This window comes from Hippopotamus amphibius, chromosome 9, assembly GCF_030028045.1.
Source record: "Hippopotamus amphibius kiboko isolate mHipAmp2 chromosome 9, mHipAmp2.hap2, whole genome shotgun sequence".
In the NCBI taxonomy this organism is placed as follows: Eukaryota; Metazoa; Chordata; class Mammalia; order Artiodactyla; family Hippopotamidae; genus Hippopotamus; species Hippopotamus amphibius.
In genome coordinates this window covers 35,215,049-35,232,399 of record NC_080194.1, presented here as the reverse complement: position 1 = coordinate 35,232,399, position 17,351 = coordinate 35,215,049, and the positions used below count along the sequence as shown (strand labels likewise).

At 52.4% G+C, this 17,351-nt stretch overlaps 1 protein-coding gene across 3 annotated transcripts in view; it reads right to left on the bottom strand.

Annotated features, from left to right (window-relative positions):
* DENND2B (DENN domain containing 2B) overlaps positions 1–17,351 on the bottom strand; it is a 152,762-nt gene that overhangs the window by 7,210 nt on the left and 128,201 nt on the right. For all 3 annotated transcript variants that reach the window (XM_057750140.1, XM_057750142.1, XM_057750141.1), the window contains 10 exons: positions 14,764–14,915; positions 13,005–13,220; positions 11,862–11,958; positions 11,223–11,267; positions 10,041–10,225; positions 8,883–8,992; positions 8,619–8,688; positions 5,745–5,822; positions 5,043–5,183; positions 1,154–1,302 (listed from right to left, as the gene is read on the bottom strand). In XM_057750140.1, coding sequence (XP_057606123.1) covers positions 1,154–1,302; positions 5,043–5,183; positions 5,745–5,822; positions 8,619–8,688; positions 8,883–8,992; positions 10,041–10,225; positions 11,223–11,267; positions 11,862–11,958; positions 13,005–13,220; positions 14,764–14,915 — 1,243 coding nt within the window. The remainder of the gene's footprint in view (positions 1–1,153; positions 1,303–5,042; positions 5,184–5,744; positions 5,823–8,618; positions 8,689–8,882; positions 8,993–10,040; positions 10,226–11,222; positions 11,268–11,861; positions 11,959–13,004; positions 13,221–14,763; positions 14,916–17,351) is intronic.

The window sequence follows — 17,351 nt, the reverse complement described above, 5'->3', positions numbered from 1 at the left end:
GCCCTCATGAATGGGATCAGTGTTCTTATAAAAAAGACCCCACAGAGATCCCTCACCCCTTTCCACCACATGAGGACACAGTGAGAAGGCAACAGCTATGAACTAGGAAGAGGGCCCGAACTAGATGTAACCATGCTGGCACCTTGATCTTGGACTTCCAGCCTCCAGGAACTGTGACAAATACATTTCTGTTTATAAGCCATCCAGTCTGTGGTGTTTTGTTACAGCAGTCCGAATGGACTGAGATGCTCTTTTTAAAAAAACTTGGCTGCCTAGAAGAGCTTGGCCTCTTCCAGAAACCTCATGTACAGTGACATTTCTGCCACTCCCTCCCATGGCCACAACCAGATCTTGGCACCTGGAACTCCTCTGTCTCTAAAATCATAAATGCCAATATTTCAGACCAAGGCTTGTGATCTATTCAGCTCTTTTCCTATTCTTCTTAAACCAGCTCCCAGCCTCAGTGGCACCTCCAGTCCCTGGACTTCTTTTTCCCTTTCCTAGTTTGGCCAACCTTCCTACAGCCACTCTCCTCCCCAGCACTCTCAAGGCCCTTACCTCGTCCTTCTCCACTAATCCCCATATGCCCAGCCTGGGTCACTCCATTCAGTTGCTCCTCCAGGCAACACCCTCACTGTATGGCTCAGCACTCCTCATACTAGCCCTAGTCAGTGCCCTGGCTCCTTCCTCACAGTGGCTCTTCCTAGAGTTCATCGCTCTCTTAAAACTCAGCATCCCACAGAGGTGGCCTTGCCGCCCCCTCCAGAGGAAATGTGGCCATCAGCTAGAAATCTCCTTACTTTCTTACCTTTCTCCGTATAGGTAGATTTGTATTTATACAATCTTGGCTGTTGCAAAAGAAGAAGCATCTGTCTTTTTCCCTCCAGCCAAGTCCTCCATTGGGTTCTCAACCCTGCCATCTTGTGTGCTTGCAAGCCCTGCTCCCTCAGTCATCCTCTCTGCCTGGGTTTGCTAACCTTTCCTCTCCATTTCATCTTTAAGCACACACACAGATGCACGCACACACACACACACACACACTCCACACACTTAATACGACAGTGGCTGGCATATACCAGGGCTCATAAATACACGCTGGGTTAATCAGTGGATGTGCCTTCCCTGCTTCTTCACCTCGCCCGCTGGGCCCTACCTGAGCTTATCTGCTACAAAAATGACCCGGCGCTCCAGCAGCAGTGAGGCGAAGATGCGGATGAGCTGGCGCACACTGAGGCAGGTAAAAAGGCACTCGAAGTCCACGTGCTCCAGCCGGGAATCCATGGGTCGCCGCAGCTCCAGCACCTACAGGAGAGCGGTGGGGAATGTGGGTCAAGGTAGGTCAGGTGGGTGCCACTCCTGGGTCCTCCACAGGCAACCTGAAGCTGGCTTCCCCTCCCGTCCTCCTTCCCAAGGCCTCTGATCTACCCCACTATGCAGTAAGACCCAGTCTCCTCCTCCGCTCAGACCACAGCTCTGTTCCATAGCGCTCAGACACCCCGCCTATGGGCAAGAGGGCTAAATGAACATGGGGGAGGCTCCAGAGAAAGGAGCTTAAGGAGCCATATGCCAGGCTCTCAGGAAAGGGAGGAGGAGAGCTGACTGCTCTTACAGATAAGGGAGTGAGGCAGCCAGCCACACAGCTTTATCCGCACTGTCCTCCCTGCCCTCTTGCCCATCTTCCTAAGAAAAGGTCTCAGCCCATGCTGACCAACCCCCCACAACTGATCGCTGCCCCTCAGGCTATAGGAAGAGTGATACCTCCACATGGCTCTGCTCCCTCACCTCTGGAAAGATAATGCTAGTGTCCTTGTTGCCATGCCCCCTCCCTTTCCTGCTAGGAAAAGTTTCCTTCCAGAGGCTCTGTCCCGGCCCCTATCAGCCTGTTTAATCCCTGTGCCAGGGACAAGGAAAACACAGGGAAACAGCTGGCTAGTCCACAGCCTTGCCAGGAAGCAGGCCTCTATCAGGACCAAGACCTAGCAATCTTCCCCCCAGAGAGGTTGCAAGGCCACTGCCAAGGTCGGTGCTGTGGCGCAGACACCACTTCCCTGGGGGCAGTCATGAGGGTGGAGGGTGGCAACTGACCCTAGCAATGAGAGCAGGAGGAAGCGCTGACGCTTAGGCCAGGCCCAAGCAGCTCTCACCGGGCCTGCCCAGTCTTCCCCTTGGTTCCTCAGCGTATGTGGGCAGCACGGATGTGTAGGTCTCCTGAGAACCAGGAGGGAAAACAAACGCCCTCTTTTAGCCCTATGGTATCAGAGCTCTCCTCAAGGGCCTTTTACCCCACCTCATCTCATTTGTTCATCAGAGTCTAAACAAGTGAAATTCTAACTCCTAGCTCAGCAGTCATCCCTCTCGGCCACAGGGAAGCAGCAAAATGGGCACAAGTTGCCCTAAGGATTTGTCTCTTTCATAGGGATCTGTTTCACTCTGTCTCTCCCCCCAGATGGTGACATCCCAGAAGTCCAGGTGATTAGCACATGCGGGGTACGCCCAAAATGCTCAGTGATGTGAACAGAAGGAATCCCATACCACAATCACACCAGAGGCCTCTCTACCCTTCCTGACCTTGCCCCACCCCAGAAGAAGTCACAGGGAAGCTCCCCCAAGCCTTCCTCCTGAGAGTCTGCATGCAGTCAGTGCCCCACTCCTACTACCCTGAGCATCCGGGCTCCTCCAGGGAGTGAGAGTTCACACAGGCAGCTCCTAGGAAGTGAGCCTCTTTTCATTCACTTGCCCTCAAGGATATCACAGTCCTGTGGGGCTGAATGAGACTAAACAATCACAGCCCACGAGCTTGGTGTCAGGACAGGGGAAAGGTATAATTAACATCTGCACAGGGAGCTGAGAGGAAGGGCACCCATCTGGTCTGGGGGCCAGGGCAGCAGCTCAGAACACAAGACACTTAACTTGGTTGTCCAAGGAGAGAAAAAGGAAGTGTCTTCTAGGCAGAGGGAAGCAGGGTTCAGGAACTGTTGAGACTGGTGAGCGGGCTGGGGCCCGACCTGAAGGACTGACTCCCAGGCATGCCATTGGGTTCTCAGGGCAGGGCCAGTGGTTCTGCCCCCAGATCATCCATGAAGCAGAAAGACCCTCCAGAAGAGGGTGGGAGAAAAGATGCTACAAGAAAGACCTTAAATGGCATTCACCACTCCCAGCCAAGCCAACGTTTCTTTAGTCAGACCCTCTCCACTCCCTGCAACAAATTCATTTCTTCTTCCCTCTCCTCAAACCCAACACCCACCTCTCACTCTCAAAGGATGACCTTCTTTTCCATTTTGGGACAACTGAAGCCACCAGATGAGAATCCAGAATGTACAAGCCATGGCCATTCCCTGCCATTACGCAGGAAGTGCCCTTCTCTCCTAACAAGCCAATCTCTCCCTGGATCCCACCGCCGTGCCTTCTCACTGACTGTCTGACTACCCCTCCCTCTGCTGCTTCTTTAACCTCTTCCGCTGTTGGGCCATCCCCACCAGCACCCAGACAACCACCTTCAACAAACTCTCCCCTGGCTCCACGTTACTGTTCAACCACTGCCCCTTCCCCATTTCTCCCCACAGCCAAGCCTCTTGAAAGCTGTCTCTACAGCCTATTCCCCCTTCTCAACCCCATTCACTTTTCAGCTCTCTCCACTCAGGCTTCTCGGCCCCCTGACCTCCCACGCTTCTGAAATTCACTCTTGCCAAGGCATCCCACCACACCTCATCCTGACCTCATCTGATCACCTCGTCCTTTCTGAGATGCCCCCTTCCTTGGCTTCCCAGCCCTGGCCATCTCCCGGTACTCCTGTCTTCTTAGTCTTCAGGTCCTCTACTGCAGGACCTCTAAATGCTGGAGGCCCTTGGGACTATCTTCTTTTCCCTGTCTACACTGTTCTCTACTAAACATCTTCTCTTGGGTGTCTCACAGGCATCTTAAACATAATGTGTACAAAATCAAACTCCTCCTCCTCACAAACCAGCTCCTCCTTCAGGTGCTCCATCAGCTGACCTGTTGCTCAAGCCAGAAAACTGGGAATTCTTAAAACCTCTCTAACACTACTCCCTATTTCCAATCAAACACAATGTGCTATTGATCCTAATTCTAAAGTACATCTCAGATCTACTCTCTTCATCTTTTTGTCCACACCTTAATCCAACCTCCGATCATCTCTTGGCCTGCACTACTGCAACATATCCAAGCTGTTCTCCCTGTTTTCACTCCAGTCCATCATCTACATAGCAGCCAGAGTGAGCTTTTAAAACCATATCTCAGATCTCATAACCCTGCTTTAGATACATTCCAAAACCCTGAACTTGGCCTACAGGCACATTGTGATCTGGCCCTGCTGTTTATCCACCCTGCTTACTCCCCTTTTCAACCATCTTTGGCCTATTTTCAGTTTCTTGACAAGCATACACACTCTCCCAACTTTTGCCTTTGCATGCTGTCCCTCTACCTGGAATAATCCTCTCCCGAGCATACCCTTCTCTTTCAGTCTCCCTTCTCCCACTTCATCTAGTTGACTCTACTCACCTTGAGTCCCCGGTAAAACGTCACTGCCTCAGAGGAAGCTTTTCCTGGCCCCTAACCTAAAGCAGATCCCCTGTTACACACTCGCACTCTGTGCTTTCACTGGGCAGCTAACACTGTTAGGAGTTATCTGTTTCTACGTACAAGTATTTATTTAATGTCGGTCTTTCCCACAAGACTATGAACTCCACAAGGACTGAGCTGTGCCTCTCTTTGACTATATGACTCTTCCCCAAGGTCTGCAGGAACCCTGACTGTGAGAGAGCACGTATTCATTTGATGAATGAATAAAAAGTGGCCTGCAGTTTAGTCAAAACAGGTCAGGGAAGGCCCCTAGGAGCTGCAGAGAGTTGAGCAACAGTCACAGTTCTGTCATTCACTTTTTCAGTCCCTGTTGGTGACGTGTACGAGTGCACTGAGCAAGGAAGGGCCCGTGCTCTGCACCCCCAGAGACTGGGCCTTGGTTTGGCAGGTCCCACTCCAGCCCCAGTCCATGGTCTGAGAGAAGAGGCAGCAGAAATCCCTACCTCATTGCCAGCCCCCGGCAGGAATGTCTTCACTTTGATGGTCTTCCCTGGGGCAGGGAAGGGTGATTCCATGAGACTTCTCATGAAGGGATAGACCAAAGCGGCGGAGATCCCACGCCGGCGCTCCACCTCATCTAGGACCTGTGCCCACCACCAGCAGCCCAGAGAGGAAGGGTATCAGGACGCTGCCCTCCCCTACCTCCTGGGCAGAGAGAGGGCAGCCTGGCAACTGACCAGCCTGGGCAAAAAGCTGGGAGACAGGGAGCTGTCTTGCCAGGAGCTTCACACCCTACCCTTCCTGTCTCCCTGGCCACTCAGTGATGGCTCTGCTCCCTAACTAGTCCTTGCCTCAGACCCCAAGATCTGGGTAGCTGGGCAAAGGAAATATCACTTGAGAGTTGGGCTCCTGGACACTTGGCTTCCCCCAGGGTCTCTGTCCCCAAGGACTCAGCTCGACCATGGCCCAGGGTAGGCTGTGGCATTAGCAGACACTGCTGGTGCAGGAGCTGGTCAATGAGGAGGGAGTCAGAGAGCTCGCGTGCACTTGCCCTTGTGTTCTTGCCTTTCCACGCGCGCGCGCGCACACACACACACACACACACACACACACAGGTGGTTTTCTCATCTAAGCCGCCTGCAGATACTCCTATGGGAGCTGTCAGCTGGGGGAAGGGGGAGGGAAGTAAGCCAGAGCCCTCTTACCTTGGAAAACAAGCCGAAGCAGCCAAGACGGCTGATGACACAGTATACCTCTGGCAACCGAGGCCCTTTCCCACTTGGCTGGGCCGGGACAAGGAGGGGAGAGACACAGACACAGAGAATGCATGATTACTATATCTGGCTCCTTTTCCCTGGGAACTGAGGACTAAGCACCTCTCTTCTAGTGAAAGAAGACTCTGGGCCTCTTCTAAACCTCTATCCAACCAGGCCCCCAAAGAAAAGGCTGCCACTCTTTTGGGGCTGGCTTCAGCCTCTGCTGGGCCTTCCAGCGCAAGGTGCCAGCCTCCTGTCAAGCTCTACACAGCCTCCGCCCTTGCTCCCAGGAGGACACTCATGGGGACTGGCAAAGGACCAAGCAGTTTGGCAGAGGCTATAGGGTGATATGTGGATTTATATCCCTAAATCGCCAGGACCCCAGTGGTAAGGAGAGGGACTTGTGTACATTCTTAGGAGCAAGCCAGGAGGTCTTCTGCCCCTCACAGGGGACATTCTGCAAAACATTCCTTTTCTCAGTTGCTCTTTTCTCCCTTCCTTGATCCATCCCCATTCTAGGAAAGCAAACCGACACCAGATAAGGGAAGCAAACTACTATGTATTGAATGTTTACCATATCTGAGTCGTGGGCTTGGAACGTTCTCAAGACTTGTTAGATAGGCTTTATTATCCCCATTTTATTGATGAGAAAACTGAGTTCAAAATTATTAAGTCATTGCCCAAGGTCATGTATTTAGAAGTCATGGAACCAGGAGTCTGTTCTACCTCTGATTTGCTGTATTGCCTCTAAAGGATGCTGCCTTCTGACAGAAACGAAGGGAAAGAAACACAAAGACACTGGACAGAGGCATGTATAGAGTAGAGGAGAACAAAGGAAAAGGGGGATTTAAAAGGTAGGCAGCTAGAGGAGATGTGCACTGAGAGCTCCCCAGGCCTGGAGCCCCCGAGTGCGGGCTGGAGTGAGTCCACAGGAGTCGACTTCTCCCGCCATGGGCTGGCAGGGCTCTGTGGCTGCCTCTGGCTCAGGGGCCTGGAGTGCCTGGCAAGGCTGAGTGGGGAGGGAGCAGAGCAGCAGGTGCTGGCCCTTCATGCAGGCTGCTAAGCAAATGCAGATGGGGCTATTTCAGTCTCCAAACCTGCTGGCCACACGTCACAGATCTAAAGAGAAGGCAGAATCTGTTTTTGTCCATATTAGGCCTGAAACTCACTCCTCTCTTTTTCCCTCTCCCCCGCCTCCCCTAAAGCCCCAAGTGATTAAATCAAGTATGTGGGATTTGGGTTAGAATCATTGTGTCCAATCTGTAGGAATGCCGAGCTAGTGCCAGCCCCCTTGGCAGGGACCCAGCCCAGTCCCTCTCTGAGCACGCCAGGACAAACACGCTCTTCCCTGGGGGCAGCAGACCCGCTGCAAAGGAGCAGCTCTGCTCCATCTCTGCTCCCGCACAGGCAGCCTTTGGAACACTCCCCTCCAGGCCCAGGTGAACCTGCCTGGCTCCCCACCTGGCATCTGCACTGCTCCACATTCCCTTAGCTGCACTCACTGGGCATTCTATCGCCAAGTATTCCTTCTCCCCAGACTACCCTTTGGGGTGATCCAGGACTACCAGATTTGGTGTTAAAGGACTTGGAGTCAACCTGGCTTTGGCCCTCATTGGCTACATGACCCTGGGCAAGTCATTCCACCTCTGAGTCTCAGTTTCTGAATCTACGGAACGTATATAATAATACCTGATGGGCTATTATGAGGAATAAAGAAAATGACATACTTAAAGCATCTAGCCTGGAACATAAATAGATCCGAAATAATTCTTCATTCCCTTTGCCTTGCCTTCTACCTTGAAAGTCCTACCTCCTTTACTAGACTATCTAAAGTTCCCTGAAAACAGGATCCAGGTCTAACTCATCTTTATGTGCCTTTAGCATGTTGCCTGACCCTCAATAGGTGTATGGCACATGTTTCTGAATGAATGAATGAATGAATGAATGAATGAATGAATGAATGAACGAACAGCCCAGAATCCTTCATTTGGAGTCCCTGCTATACATCACCTTTGCCTAAGACCCCCCCACATCTTCCCCTTCTCCCACTAAGGCCTGGGAACTGTGAAACACTGTCAACAACCCAAGCCAACACCCGTGGTGAGCCGCAGGGGGGTGTGTGACAGGACCCTCTTTACCTTTACCTCAGTCTACTTCCCAGGACCAATGGGAAGAGGGAAGGGGTAGTGCTTCTCTCTCCACAACATGGCTTATATTTTCAAAACCCTCCCTTTCCCCTGAGTTTGAGGCATCTCTTCCAGAATCCCATAGAATGTACTGCTCTGTCCCCGCTCAGCCTCCAGCCCTACCAGGCCACGGACGGGATGCACATCAGGCTGGCCAGGTATGGGGATGAGGAAGGTTGTCCTCCCCCCAATCTGATGCACACACACATACTGCTGGGGTGGGTGATCCTGTCATCTGGGACCAGCAACCTGAGCCTGTAAGCCCAAAGAAAATGGACAAAAAGAAAAAGTACAAAAAAGCTAAAAACATCTGACAGCCCAGTAGAAACTGATCCAATCTCTTCCCTTATTGTAGATTATCTTAGATCCTGAGACCCAATCAGAGGGGCCACTTTAAGTCCTGCCATCCCAGCAGTGCTGTGTGTGGGTGTGGTGTGTGTGTGTGTGTGTGTGTGTGTGTGTGTGTGTGTGTGTGTGTGTGTGTGTGTGTGTGTGTGGTGTGGGGAAGAGGTGGGGAGGGCCTCAGGGAGCATACAAGGAAGCAGAACATAGGAGTTTCCACAGGCTTGAGATAAAGAAGAGCACACACAGACAAACACTGTGGCCCAGGCCCTGAGGACTGAATGGCTCTACTTACCAGTAAGCGCCGGCAGTAGCCAAAGCGTCTGCTGCCATCTTCCCCAGTCAGCATGAAAGAGAACGTCTCACTGGGACAGGGAGAAGTCTGGCATTAGGGAAATATCAGAGGACCCAGGAAAAGCCCCCAAGAAGAGGGACTGCCTTCCCAGGGAAGGGGTGAAGGACCAGGCTGCTGCAGGAGAGGAGGCTGGGCCTAGGGTGGGCCCCAGTCAGCTGCCTGTTATTATGGGGGAAAAGGAGGCTATGGCAAGCCGGGCCTCACCTGCTGTACTCTGACACAGGGAGCCAGTCCTTGGCATCAGGGAAGCAAAACTGGGGAATGGCCTTGAGCCTCTCTTCTGCCTCCCGCATCTGCTTGGTGGGTCGGTCCAGCTGCAAGGAAGAAGAATATGGGGAGAGAGAGATAAGAGAAGACATAGAACCTGGGGTTGGTAGCGGGTAGCTGACAAATATCTCCTCCCCCAAGAGTCCTAGGTGGTGTTATTCCAACTGGCATGCTTCTCAGCAACCCTGACCCCACTCCCAATTCTTATAGAGAAGTCTGGGTGTGTGCTGAATCATCATTTATTCATTCAATAAGTGCCTAACTAACACTTTCTGTGGGGCACCTGGCACTGTGCCACGTGCTGGGCTACCGACAGAAAACAAAGTGGACGAGGCCCCAGTCCCTGCACATTCTGGTCAGCAGAGCGAGATGATCAACAACGAGATTTCAGAGGGCGCCACAAAGGAAACACACAGGGCAATGTGACAGAGATAACTGGGTGGGTGGGGCTACTTTAGAGTCTCTAGAAAGATCTCCTGGGAGAGCTACTATCTAAGCAGAGGATGAAGAATGAGAAAGAGCCAGCAGCCAAGTGCTGAGCTAGAGAAAGAAGATTCCCGGCAGAGGCAAGGGCAGAGAGAAAGGGCCTGACTGTTACAGCAAGGGAAAGGAGACCAGGAGGGCTGGCTGGGGTGAGCAGGGAAGGAGTGGCAAGAGCTCAGGGAGGTGGGGAAATGGGGAGTGAGTGCTAATGGAGACAGGGTTTCTTGTGGAGGTGATGAAAATGTTCTAGAATTGATCATGAAACTGTGAATACACTAAAAGTTATTGAATCGCATGCTTTAAACTGGTGAATTATACAGTATGTGCACTGTATCTCAATAAAGTGGTTAAAAAAGATTAGGTAGGAGAAGTAGCTGGGGGCTCTTCCTCAGGACCCTCACAGTCCTTATAAACAAGGTGGACCTTATTCTAGGTACACTGGGGGTGTTCTCTCTGCCCTCATCTTATGAATACTCAATGGCCCAAACCCACCACCTCCCCTCCCGGACTAGTGCAGCGAGGTGAGTTGCTCTGGCAGGAACAGGATCTCTCTTCTTCCCCGGATAGACCAGGCAGAAAGGAGGAGGCAGGGAAGGAGAGAGGTGGCCTCACCTTGGGAAACTGGTAGGAGACCTCAGGGAGGTAGGTGTTTCGGGATGGCTTCTTCTTGAGGGACACCACCACGAAGTATTCAAACAGCTCCCGCTCCTGCCACTCGAGCAGCTCCAGCTCCAGGGTCCGGTAGCTGGGCGCGCGCTTCAGCATGGACTGGATGTGGACCAGGCGCTGCGTGTGGGCTGGGGGCAGGTCACACATCAAGGACAGGACCCCACGTTCGTCCCCTCCACCCCATACTCAGGGTGCCATCCCTGTGGGTCACCTCTAAGTGCAGGAGCCTAGTCTGACGGCCTGACCCAACGAGGTCTGGGGGAGAAGAGGCATGAGCAAGGTGTGTAGCCTGTCTGCCCTGACACAGGGAGCTACTGGTCTGGGCCTCCGGGGGCCTCTGGAGGCTGAGTTGGGGCCAGTAAGACTGCCTGGGCCAGGCGAACCCAGGCATGCAGCCATGGCACCCACCCACCCCTGCCCCTGCGCCAGCAAGACTAGAAGACATGAACATCCACGAAGCCTTCATCCTAGGGCCCCTATCAGTCCTTGGACTTGAACCCTTTTTCCCTGTCCCCAGGCTCAAAGTCCACTTGCCCACTTGCCCGGGGAACCAGCAGAGGAGGGAAGGAGGGAGCTAGCTCCCACATACTTTAATCACCTAGGAAGGTCGAGGCAGGGTTTCCCAGTAGAGAAAGAACAGAGATTTGTCCAAGGCCCCTGGAATGTGAAGGTCCCAGAACTTTTCCAGGGAGGTGGCAGTAAGATGAGTGGCCTCAGGGCCTTCAGAGGACCAGTTTGCTCAGACTGGCACATTTCTTATAACCAGAAGAGGTACTTGTAAACTTCTGAAACCATCTCTGACCCTCCAGATTCACAACACTTACCAGGCAAACCTAGCACCCACTTCTCATGGACAACAGTTTGGGAAAGTAAGGCAGGGTCACCAGCCTTAAATTTGGGAAAAGGGAGATCTCTGAATTTAACCTCACAGGGCTGAGCTCTGTAATCGTAGGAATGGACTCCCCTAGAGCTCCTCGCTCTATTGGCCTCGTATCCTGCCTGCCATCGCCTCTCCAAACCGGGCCACTCTGGGGCATTAGAACTACATGTACAGAGAAGGGAAAGCTGAATTCCTACAGCCAGGGCTGGGAAAGGGTTCCATGCTCTTGGGGAGCCACGCCTCACCTTTGAACCTGTCGTCAGAGTCGCTCTCGCTCTCACTATTCTCATCTGGAAAAGTAAGAGCAGAGTGCACACTTGCTGAGCCACTGACCCACAGCAAATGTTTTCTGTGCCCCCCTCCCAACGCTTCTCATGAGGGAGGCACCTCGCCTGGGCTCCAGCGGGCCCCTGGCCGGGCGCTGTGTGGCCCAGGGCCAGTGTCCCTCAGAGCTTAACATGCAGGTGTTCATTTATATACACACCCCTATCCATCCAGTCCTGGCCTGGGGGCAGCTGAGGGCCGAAGCTGGAGGCTGAGCCAGCAGAGGGCCTATGGGCCTGGAACACGAGGGTCCTGCCTCCAGGAGGCCGAGATGTGAGATGGGAGACAGACCGCAGTGCTCAGTGAGCCTGGCCTTTCCTTTGGCCAGATCAGGGCCTCACAGCCCAGAGTCTGAACTAACCCTTCCCAGGGCTTTCTCCCCTCTTTGGCCCTCCCCTCCCATGTGGCCACTTTTTCACAGGACTCTACTCTCCTAGAAGGCAGGAGGATCCCACAACTGGCCCCACAGAAGGGTAAAACTGAGGCTCATCCACGCCTCTCCCCACTTCTCATGCCCAAGGGCCCCAGGAACCTGAGCCAGCTCAGGCATCCAGGCCTACCTCTCAGTGATGATGTCTCAATGCTGGACATAGACAGCTTTTTTAACCTCTTCTTTCCCCTCTTGGCATTGTAGATGGAGTTAATTCTTTGGACAAGCTGGGTGAGAAAAGCAGGGAGGGTGAAGCAACCCTAACACCAACTGCCCCTGCTCCTAAAAAGGCTGATTGATATTTACAAAGGCCGTCTATTCCCTTACCCATACAAGCCTTCTGCCCTCCCCGCCCTGGGCTCAGTACTGGTCTCCCTGCTGCACTGGCCCCAAGGGCAAACTGGTAGCTCCCCATCTACTTGTCCCCTTAGTGGTCTCCTGCCCCCAAGACAAGGACTTTACACTTAACTCCCCAGAGGAAGGAACTGTGATCAAACTAGACAGGATGGGAGCTCCTGGGTCTCAAGAGTCATTGAACCAACTGAAACAAAGAGCTGCTCAGGGGCAATAACAGGAACAAGGATTGAGCCTTTCCCCTCTGGGCTACAACCTGGGGCCCTGGCAGGAAGGAGCTAAATTCCCAATATACCCAAGCATTGTTTGCAGGCTAAAAATACCACTTGGCTAAATCCTGCTGCTTTAGGCTGGGGATCTGAGCCTGACTGCCTGTGTGCAAATCATTGCTGAAAACTCTCAATTCTGAGACTTATAGAAAAGAAGACCCATGTTTGAGTCCTAGGTCCTTCAAGGCCTGGAGATGTTTCTGTGTACACAGAGACTTCGACTTCACACACCCTGCACTCATTAATGGGAAGCCTCCTAAGGACTGTTTCCATCCACCCAGTGGCGTGGAGCACTCCCTGGGGACTAGGCTAGCCTGTTTTCCCATAACATCTGCACAGCATTAATCACTTAGTGCATCTTTATTGACAAGAAAAGGAGATTAGCCAGATGAAAAAGAAAGGCCAGTGCATGGACCTGAAATTGATTTAAGGAGAATTGAGGAAACAGGCCCAAATTACGGAGGGAGGGAGGGAGGGAGGGAGGGAGGAAGGAAGGAAGGAAGGAAGGAAGGAAGGAAGGAAGGAAGGAAGGAAGGAAGGAAGGAAGGAAGGAAGGAAGGAAGGAAGGAAGGAAGGGAGGAAAGGGGGGAAGAGCCACCGCCTGCCTGCCCATCTGCCCAGACCCAGCAGGCTCCAGAAGGGGAGGCTACCTTGGGAATGCGGCGGGCCCGGCGGCTGGACAGCAGCTCACTCGTGGTGCTGAGGCTGTCCTCATTGAGGCTGGAGGGTGAAGACGGCAGGCTCAACTGAGCCAGCAGCAGCATGTCGTCATGGCTGTGCCTCTTGGGTAATCGTGGCAGCCGGTGGCTCTTCCTTTCTGACCAGTTTCCACTGCGCAGGGACTGGCTGCCGGGTTTCAGGGAGACCTGGCATGTGGGAGGGGACATAGGAGACAGACTCAGCACAGATGCCTTGACTGGCTGGTACCTGTCTGCTGGGACCTGGACAGAGAAGCCACAGGCTGGCATCCCTGACTCTCCCAAATCCCACTGGGAATTTCCATCTACCAAGGTTTCCTCTTTTAAGACCTCAGCTGCTTATCAGCAGGTCAGGGCTAGATTAGATACTTGCTTCCACAAAGATACTTGCATAACTACTTCTGCCAGAAAAAAGAAAGCAGAGACTAACAAAACTGGACTGTCATCTGAATGGAAAAAGAGGGCCAAGTGGGAATTCTGTGGGCGCCTCCTGAGCTTTGGGACAAGGCTCAGACTCTGCTTGTTACTGGCTGTGGTTGATGGAGCCAGTCTTCCCCACTCAGCCTCTGAGTTAATCCTAAAAGGCTTCTCTAGCAGAGGCCAGAATCTACATGCCAGCAACCCTGCTCACTTCTTCCAGGGAGAATACAAGGGCTCTGACCAGCAAAGCCTGGCAAGGCAGGCCTCAGAGCCAGCGGCTCCCTCACCTACATGATCCTGGGCTGCTCCCATCCCGAGCCCAGATCTGCACCCTTCAGCGCAGGGCACCTTATTCTCGGCGGATCCTGCTCGACGCTAAAAAGGCAGTGCCCCTGCACGCTTGGCACACCTCCCCCCTGCCGTCTGGATGTGGCATTGCCTCTCATCGCTCTTCAGCAAGACCCCCTTCCTCCCCATCCCCCAATTTCCTCTTCCCACCCAATCAGTCTGGAAATACAAATTCAACAGAAGCGTATTTGAACAGAGCACATTAGAAAGGTTAATCTTTTATACTGGGTTGGCCAAAAAGTTCGTATGGTCTTTTTCCGTAAGATGTTATGGAAAACCCAAACGAACTTTTTGGCCAACCCTATAAAAACAACTGCATCATTCCAAAGGCAGGAGAAATAATTTTTATAATCTCTAGCCAGTATTATAAAATATCCAGGAGAATTAGCATTGCTTGGGTAAGTCTAAGACAGGATCTCTACTCTCCTGCCTCCTGTCCACCACGGACAAGGCCAGAACGAGCCACGGCCTAAGAGCCACCTTTGACTCTTCACCTTTCTTCTTATTCTGCCTCTATCAGTCCATTCAACCATTTATCCAATGGGAGTGGTTCTGTCCTAGAGACACCTGTCTAGTTCCCTAAATCTGATTCTTGGCCCTTAAATGCCAGTGCTGAGATCAGTTTTGCCAGAGCTACAGAATATCAAGACTCCAACCTGGGCCCTGTCTTCCTGTTTCCAGGAAGGGGAGGAGAAATAATGACTAGACAGGAGACTACCAAGGGCTCCTGCCTTAGTTTTGCAGCTCAGAGCTCAAGTAGTGAAGGGAAGAAGGCGGGACAGGGTGGCCCTACGAGTACATCTCATTTGTCCACAAGGATACCAACATGGCAGAAGTCCCTGACGTCACCTTTGCCACGTGCTAGTGAGGGAAAAAGCCTCCGAGTTGAAGGTGGCCCACACCTCGTGCTGACCCTACAGGCCCAAGTCAGGGCTGCCGTTACCTGAGTGGGTGGGTTGTTGTACTTCCTCTCCTGAGGACTCCACATCCTGTGCAAAGAGTCCAAGGAGTTCTCAGACAGTTGCTGGGATTTTCGTCCTGCTCTTCGGCTCTTTAAGTCCACATCCTCATACGGATTCTCCTTGGGCAGATCTCCTGCAGAGGAGGAAAAGTTAGAGAAGGGGGAGAAGGGAAGAAGGAAACACACACACACAAATAAACAAGCAGAATTCCTGTGAGCCAAAGAGAGTGGCTTCTGCCTGGCCCTTCAGCGCATGAGTCATGCAGCTGCCCGTCTGCAGTGAGGAGGCTACAAAGAGATCCTGGCTCCCGAGTCCAGAAGCTGAACCCCCCACCTCCAGTTCAGCTCAGCCTTGTCTGGCCTCCGCTTTGTAAATTCAGGGATTGCACAAGACTGGCTCAGCCACCCGTGCTTGTGCCCAACCAGAGGACAAAGCCAACACCAGGCGTCCTTCCTTGGCTCCCGTCCCTCTGCTATGAAAGCCACAAAGATATACCGTTCAAGGTAGAAATGGCTTTCAGGGGTCACACGGCTGTTCCTTCACCCACTGCTCCCTGAGGACCACTTCTGGGGATGGGCATGGAGGGACTCTGTGAACTCCAGGGAGCCGGGCTTCACCAGCTCTCCCTCCCGCCTGCACACTGCACCACAGCTCTCTCAGGACACGGCTTTTGTCTGGTCCACTGAAGGAGTGAGTGCTCAGTATTATTTGTTCAATGAACTGCTCTGACTATAGTGTCACTCCACTTCCTCCACCACGAACCTCAGCAAAGACAAAGGTCATCATTCTCCTTTCGGAATACACTCTCCTGCTGTGACACAGGGGAGATGCGAAAGGCCTGAAAGGAGTCTGGGCCCGAGGGGTGGGGTTGGGGGGCTGTTCTTCTTTCTCTTCTCAGGACTCAATTCTAAAATCCCTGGCTGTAGGCATTGTATTGGCACCACCAGAAAATCACATAAATTCCAAAGCACAGTCCCTGCCCTTGAAGAGCAACCCCTTCCCACAAGCCATACCCTCCTGCCCCTTTCCTGCCAACACATACCTGGACTTTTCTAAAATACAATAATATCATGAGCAAGGTCAGTCATGGCTCAGTCTGCAGCAAAATCACAGTGGTGACAAGGTCCACGGGGACTATGAGTGAATACAGCCCTCTCCTCCCCTTTGTCTTGTCTTTCCATAGCCTCCCCTGGTATCAACATCACTATTTGGGACGTAGGAACCAGTGGCCAGAATACAGCTTTGCTGGGGGTGGCACACAGGGAGAGCAGGGCTCTCTCCACCCTCTCCATTCAGCAGCAGGACTGAGCTTGGGTGACCACTGAGCCCCACAGATGCCTGCCTGTGCTTCCCACCATAGAGGAGTTCAGATGCCACTTCTTAGGGAGCAGACAGAAGAAAGAGCCATAGACTAGATACAAAGGCCAATGGGAGTGTAAGCTTTCCTAGGATAGGACACAGGAGAAAAACCAAATCCCTATATGCTTTCAGATTTTTCAATTTCCAAAACCAAGATCTCCCCAGATTGTGGCATCTACTTCTTACTATCATGAAAAACCACCATGAATTTAGGAAATGCCTTTACAGAGAGGGGGATGGGTGGGGGGGGGCACTGTGAAGGGGGCATTTCGGTCACAGCTAATTAGACTGCCATGGGAGCAATACAAATCTCTGTAAACTTATGAGTCAAAGATGGGTCAAGGAAGGATTTGGGACTGGATTAAGTGATTCCCAACACCAAGCAGAGTCCCCAGCAATTGAACAGACGTTTTCCTGTAACACAGTCATCCTACGAAAATGACTTGTCTCCATTCCAGAGCCCTGACTAAGCAGAGCTGGCCCAGCAACCCTGCCTCAAGAGCCAAATATGAAACCTGGCATCCCCTGCATGTTTTCTCCAGCCTGCTCCACTGTGGGCACTTAGGGGGGGCATCAGGATAGAATGTATTTCTTGGTCCCTCTCCAACATATATCCTGTAGCAGTGAGGCTGGGGGACCAAGGACTGGAGAAAGCCAGGACACAGTCTTCCTGATCCTGTGAAACAGGACAGAGCAGATGCAGGCAGGAAGAACATTTATTCCAGGTTCATCAAATCTAAACTGCTTTGGGCTGGATGACCAGCCAGAGTCCTCATCACCATCCCCCAGCCTATAGGATGACCCTGTCTCAACTCCTTTAGATCAGAGTTGCTCCACACTGTCGACATTTGGGGCTGGATAATTCTCCTGGTGCTGGACTGTCCTGCGCATTTGTAGGATGTTTAGTAACAACTTGGCCTCAACCCACTAGACAGATGACAGTAGCACCCCCTCCATTATAACAACCAAAAATGTCTCCAGACACTATCAAATGTCCCCTGAGCAGATGAGTGGATAAATGGATGATGGGTGGATGGGTGAACAGATGGACAATGGAAGGAAGGGAGGAAGGAGAAAAGGAAAGGAGGAAGAAAGGACAGGTGGATGGGTGGATGGGTGGACGGATGGATGGATGGATGGATGAAACTGTACACCCACCCCATTAAGAACCACTGCTTTAGATAGATGTTTCTAAACTTCCTAATAGCTT